We start from the raw sequence: 6,822 nt of genomic DNA on the forward strand, positions 1-6,822 counted from the left end.
CTAGATAGGGAATTGGTGAACTACTTGCTATCATCGTACTGCTGATAGCAAGTAAGTCCATCAATGCCCTACCTGCTGCTGATAGTAGATATTGCATCAATGCCATATCTAATGTTGATAAGAAGTAGTTCATCAATGCCTTATCTACTGCTGATAACAAGTAGTTCATCAATGTCTTATCTACTGCTGATAGCAAGTAGTTCATCGATGCCTTTTCTAACTCTGATAGCAAGTAGTTCATCATTACTATACCTCATCAATATTTATTAGGTAATCCAGACATCTTATTGGATAATAATGCCTGCATCCAAGTACGCAAGTTTTTACAACTTCCCCGCGCCTGTGCAATTACGCGCAAGCGGGGAGGTAGTAAAAACTTCCACACCCCTACTACCACACAGTGTCACAACCCGCCGGCATTGTTCCTTCAGACGTAGCATATTATGCTACACAACAGCGTTTCGGATATGCGTTTATCCTGGAAATGGCATCTGTTGCAGTTATTTTGCAGAGATTACAGATGGATAATAACACACAAATTTTACGTTTTATGAAACAAAATGTTATTTATGGAGTATTAAGAACCTGAATGATATAATATAAATAGATTGAACAGAAATCCTCTGATATCAGGTAAGCAAAATATTAAACTTTTTTACCATGCCGGCCGGCATGCACGCTGACCGATACCAGTTTGCTTTGACTTGTGTTTACTTTTACTGTGATGGTGAACATATTTACATGTATGAGGTATAGTAAAACAAATACAACATGTTCCATTTTGGGGAAGTATTCAAAACTACTGGTCCCCTGGTGTTGGATGAGTTGGCTACGTCTACACGTCGGCATCTCGAGACCAGTACTTACCCTGAAAACGTATTCGTTTAATGCCCTATCTACTGCTGATAGCAAGTAGTTTATCAATACCCCATATCTACTGCTGATAGCAAGTAGTTCATCAATGCCTTATCTACTGCTGATAGCAAGTAGTTCATCAATGCCCTATCTACTGCTGATAGCAAGTAGTTCATCAATGCCCTATCTACTGCTGATAGCAAATAGTTCATCAATGCCCTATCTACTGCTGATAGAAAGCAGTTCATCAATGCCCTATCTACTGCTGATAGCAAGTAGTTCATCAATGCCCTATCTACTACTGATAGCAAGTAGTTCATCAATGCCCTATCTACTGCTGATAGCAAGTAGTTCATCAATGCCCTATCTGTTGTTACTAGCTAGTAGTTCATCAATGCCCTATCTACTGCTGATAGCAAGTAGTTCATCAATGCCCTATCTGTTGTTACTAGCTAGTAGTTCATCAATGTACTATCTACTGCTGATAGCAAATAGTTCATCAATGCCATATCTACTGCTGATAGCAAGTAGTTCATCAATAAAAAACTTTTAAACTCCAAAGCAATGTCCCTTTAAGTTCCTACTGAGTACATACTACACATGTGAGTTCTGCTCCATCGATATAAGGACTACATGGCAAATTGCCGGTAGTACATCTCCCTTCAACGAGATATAAATTAGCTCCATTCTTATCAGCTGCACTATCTGGCCTTGCTTCTGGGTTTCTGTCAACGCAAACGCAATGCGCTATCTACTGCTGATAGCAAGTAGTTTATCAATACCCCATATCTACTGCTGATAGCAAGTAGTTCATCAATGCCCTATCAACTGCTGATAGCAAGTAGTTCATCAATGCCCTATCTACTGCTGATAGCAAGTAGTTCATCAATGCCCTATCTGTTGTTACTAGCTAGTAGTTCATCAATGCCCTATCTGTTGTTACTAGCTAGTAGTTCATCAATGTACTATCTACTGTAGATAGCAAATAGTTCATCAATGCCATATCTACTGCTGATAGCAAGTAGTTCATCAATAAAAAACTTTTAAACTCCAAAGCAATGTCCCTTTAAGTTCCTACTGAGTGCATACTACACATGTGAGTTCTGCTCCATCGAGATAAGGACTACATGGCAAGTTGCCGGTAATACATCTCACTTCAACGAGATATAAATTAGCTCCATTCTTATCAGCTGCACTATCTGGCCTTGCTTCTGGGTTTCTGTCAACGCAAACAAACTCTGAAGTTTGATGAGATTCCTTCGATGCCATCAGATAACCATGATATTCACGAGTCCAAGTGGCGGGACATGTCATTTTGGCGGGAATGATCATTAGGCTGATGCGATTGTTTGCAAGACAAACAGCACAGGGAGCATCATGATTCATGCTGTCTGCAAGGGGTGGAAAGCTATTGTACTGATATTCAGACGAATAGACAAAGGCCCTATTGTCATCTACTCCTGCCCGGTAGTCATCATATTCAGGAGTGTCTGGTAGACACAGATAATTAGAACCACCACCCGTTTGGCTGTACCACTTCCCACCAGCAACACCTAGTATCAAAAGAAAATAGAAGTCAGTAACACGCACTGAGAACCGATGCCCTAGGAGAAGGGTTGTGATTGGTCATGCACATTAATGTGAACACCATAATGCCCAGTTTCTAAAAGAGCAGTTTAGCAGTTGGCTACTCTAGCCTCAATCATGTCAATAGGTAGGAAGAGGGAGTTCCCATGCACCCCGTTGATGTACTTTTCTATCTTAATTTTTGAACTTGAGTGGAACCAATGTAAACAAATTTTCATGTTCCCATCTCAAAATATTGTCAAAGGGGTCCATGCTGACCCTCCCAAAATATACAGGGATCAAAATTGAACATTCTCTGATTTTATTCAAAAGCATATCTATCTGGTTGGATCACAAACATAAAGTTAGTGTGGTACGACATGTGGTTAAGTTGCGGAGTTATGTGCCAAAAAGGGTCGAAAGTCAATTTTCAAGTTAATACAGGGGACATGGGTCAAAAATTAAAGATGCTCCTATTTTTGTCAAACTTGCGCTCCATGATTCCTCAGAAATAACAGGAATTAACACTTATTAGAAACACTTTGACCAAGTTTCAAGGCAAAAGTGTTCAAAATTAGAAGTACCCTGAACATTTATGCATTGATTTTTAGCAAAATATGGGCAATAATTTCATATTAATGAGCCCTTACAGTAATTTTTGCTCATTACATGTATTGATTATTGCTAAACAATAAGATACAGATTCATTAAATGATGCTAGATAAATGTTCAGGTTTGGCTTAACCACTATGTCAGCCAGCACATGCCACTAAACAAATGTGCGAAAATCTGAATTTTGATAATTTTTGATCCTTCAGACTGAATACAGCTTTACTAAATGCCCAATTTCAACAAAATGTTCGTTATGACGTTCTTTCACTGACCCGACAATATTACATTTCTGGTAGGCCTATTAGAAATCGGCAAAGATTACAATCATCTCAAAATCGCCACTGTAACCAATTACCTTTATAGACAAGAGTAGCATTTTCTGGGCATACAGTTCTACCCCATCTTATGTACACTGCACTACCCGAGCTGCCCTGGGTTGGTGGTGTTTGGGTTGGCTGGGGTGAACTCTCACCATCAGGACAGTCGACGGGTGGACAAGTTGTTTGTTGAAGAGTTTCCGTCACCTGTGTGGTCACGGATCCTGGAGTAGTCTGGTCAACATCAACATGAGGGTTTGAAGAACCATCTGACAAAGTGTCTGTCATCTGTGTGGTCACAGACCCTGGTGTGCTCTGACCAACACCTTCCAGAGGGTTTGAAAAGTGAAAGATTGTGTATTGTTAACATTTAGTTCTTGTTTAATAGTCCGTAATTATTTTTTTAATTGGTGGATAAATATAGGATTTTTGCAACGAAGTGGCGCTAAGAAGGAATTTGTGTTGGAAAAAAAGGCCACTTGGGTGCTATGTATATAAAGGTCTATTGTAACACTGGAAGAGATATCTCTTTCTTCCAAGTTGTAAAACTGGTATTTTTTATTGACTTCTATATAAATGCCTTATTCATTACACCCAATGTTGGGCTCATACTGTTATTGTTGCCAAATTGGCATGGAAATTTGCATTTGAGCAATAAAAGTTATATTTAAAAAATATTCGGCTGGTTAAAAATAGTTTAAAGTGTAATAAATTGAACTAAATAATATTTTCGAGTGAATGTTCATACGTGGTGGTAGTTAAACAGCAATAAAACTCATTCAACATAAATAAAATATTTGAAACTAGCCTCAATATTTGGACATGTCAGTGTATATACGTCCTCGTGAGGTGAACTCCAGAGATGTTGTGAAGGAGTTAACTAAATGATGTTCTAAACATTAAATTTGTCTTATCAATGAAAAAAAATAGGATTTGAAGTAAGGGTTTTCCTATTTTCTATATGGCCTATAATATAGTACAATTAACTGGCATAATACAAGGAAAATTGAATGGTCCATGGTTTATATTTGGGGCTGTGCAATAATTATGAGACCCAGTGGGTAAAGTTTCCAAGCGGCGTGCCAAAACATGCTTTCCCCATCTCGTGCCAAAAAATGCTCCTTTCCTTCGGCTTGCTACAACAATCTCCCCATAATCGCCTCCCCATCCCCAATTTTACCACCACAGGCTCATATTTATTGCACAGTCCCTTACTCTCTTTCCTTTTAAAATTATGCTCCAGCAAGCAATATGCAGAAATCAAATTGAAAACTATATAGGCTTACATAGCGAATAATAGGCTATGGGATGATAGGAGCCATTTTTTAGTTTTAGTCATTTTTAACCAAAAGGCGGCAGTGTAGGCCTACTTCTTATATAAGTACTAAATATTGGTTTAAAAAAAGACAGGAAAGGGAAAAAAAAGACAGAAACGTTTTGAGTTATAAATTAGAGAGTTGATATATAGTTGTATGAGTTAATGTTTGGTTTATTGTTTTATGGTTTATGGAATCAGATGCAACTTTTAACACTCGGTCTCTTTTTACATAATTAGCCATTGTGACTGAACGCAATGACGTGTGACGCTACATTTTGGTCCATATGTGTAAAACAAATAAGGCTACACATGTATACCTTTTTACACGCTTGCATTTTGTCAAATATTTTTCGATTTATTTAAAAAAGTATTTAGGGGGAACTTATAAGTTGTGGATCATATATAATCATTCCTTGTGAAGGTAAATAGACCTACCACTTCCGTTTTTGATCAATCCCACTTCTATAGCTACTAACCATGCTAAAATAGCTAGGCATAGGCTAGAGAGCAGGAGTGCGATTGCTGACATCACGATGGCAGCTTGTGGATTATGCGCAGCTTGTGATGATATCTCCTTCGGAGCTGTGTCACTTTGTTCTGTTAAAAGATATGAAACCAGCAAAAAGCCCTGATCTCAATCAACAATTATGGTATAGGCCTACTACAATAAGTATGAAAGGTATTAAAATGGTGACGCGATGACGCTGACAATGGTGTAGGGTTGCTCTTTTATTTTCAACACTTCGTTCGAAAATTGATTTGAAATAACAGAATCTGAAATGCAGAGCGCTTTTAAAAAATCACTGCTCGACCAATAAATATGGGCTCAATCGATCCAATTTTATATCAATGTTTACTTATCACATGCTTATTTATCCGACGACAGTTGTTTTTGTTGTTGACTGTAAAAAGATTCTGTTGGGTTCAATGTTCCGGAGTATTGTATCCTGGTTCAAAATAATTGTCCAGGAAGACCACGTAGTTGTTGACTTGTGAAATGTTTCCTTTGTGTATACAAAATCCTTGACAATTTCCAAAGCAGTGCTGCTTCAGTGCATTCACTCTGTTTCCACTTACCATGCTTACATTGAAAGATGTAATGTTTCATTAGAGAAGATGAGAAGAATTTCTTCTCATCTTCTCTGATGAAACATTACATCTTTCATTTCTTCTCTGATGAAACATTACATCTTTCAATGTAAGCATGGTAAGTGGAATCCGGAAACAGACAGACCTGGTCCATAGACAGACCTCATAAACCAGACTTCGGCAAGTCGACAGAAGAGAGATGCACACATTGGCGTACTCCAAATCTCCTTTGTGTCAGCTGGATAATCGGTAGCACATTTACTACGTCCATACAAATAATGCCTGGCTCGTAAGAGAACCTTTCACATTTTTTCATAGGAGCCAATGCGGGAGCCAATGCAATGATAAAATGATTTCCCAATCCATAAATAGACATGACTTTGTTATTTGATTAGAGGGGATTCCCATCTTTCATGAAATAGCTTTAATGTTAACAAAGTTAATTGATCAAATTAAATTAGGCTTACTTAGTCTTAGGGTAAATCACGCCATAAAAAAATTGAATCATGTTTGGCTTTGGGGCATATAATAATGCTCATATAATGATTCTTTCTTTGCTTTTTTTTTTCATTCCTGTATGTAGCGGAACTTTGGAACTAGCGGGTGGAGAAAAGACATACATAATGAACCACCAGTTCCCAACTATCATGAACTTTATTTTTTTGTTTTTTAAACAACAGGTACAAAAATACATAATAATCAAATAGTGACTCTTTCTCAGTAATTCCATGCTGAGCACATACAAAATGTGCAACTTTATTTCTATACCAACAGACTCGAATACTATAACTGAAACTATAACTTAGTGAAAAAGCATTCTTACCATCTTCAGCGTATATGTCATAGTAGGGCTTAGCTGGCTTACTCATTTCTATAGGCATGCACAGAGTTGACACGGTGTAAGAGGTTATTGCAGACATAGGAATGAGATTCCAATTCAATCCAAAACAATGTTTGATCAGTAGATGACATCTCGGTTCAGATCCCAGGATATGCCTATAGGACTCTGCAATTAAATCCAAATTTGATATTTAAGTAGAGCCCGGGTTTTCGGAACAGGCCGTG

General features: G+C 37.9%; 1 protein-coding gene across 1 annotated transcript; it reads right to left on the reverse strand.

The window, feature by feature from the left end:
• Positions 1-1,929: 1,929 nt before the first annotated feature.
• LOC140151685 (short-chain collagen C4-like) lies at positions 1,930-5,339 on the reverse strand. The gene is made up of 3 exons (XM_072174021.1): positions 5,104-5,339; positions 3,389-3,676; positions 1,930-2,408 (listed from the first exon to the last, which is right to left on the reverse strand). The coding sequence occupies exons 1-3, from the start codon at positions 5,195-5,197 to the stop codon at positions 1,930-1,932; spliced, it is 861 nt and encodes a 286-aa protein (XP_072030122.1). The 5' UTR covers positions 5,198-5,339.
• Between the last annotated feature and the right edge of the window lie 1,483 nt (positions 5,340-6,822).

Source organism: Amphiura filiformis, chromosome 5 (assembly GCF_039555335.1).
Source record: "Amphiura filiformis chromosome 5, Afil_fr2py, whole genome shotgun sequence".
NCBI classification, from domain to species: Eukaryota; Metazoa; Echinodermata; class Ophiuroidea; order Amphilepidida; family Amphiuridae; genus Amphiura; species Amphiura filiformis.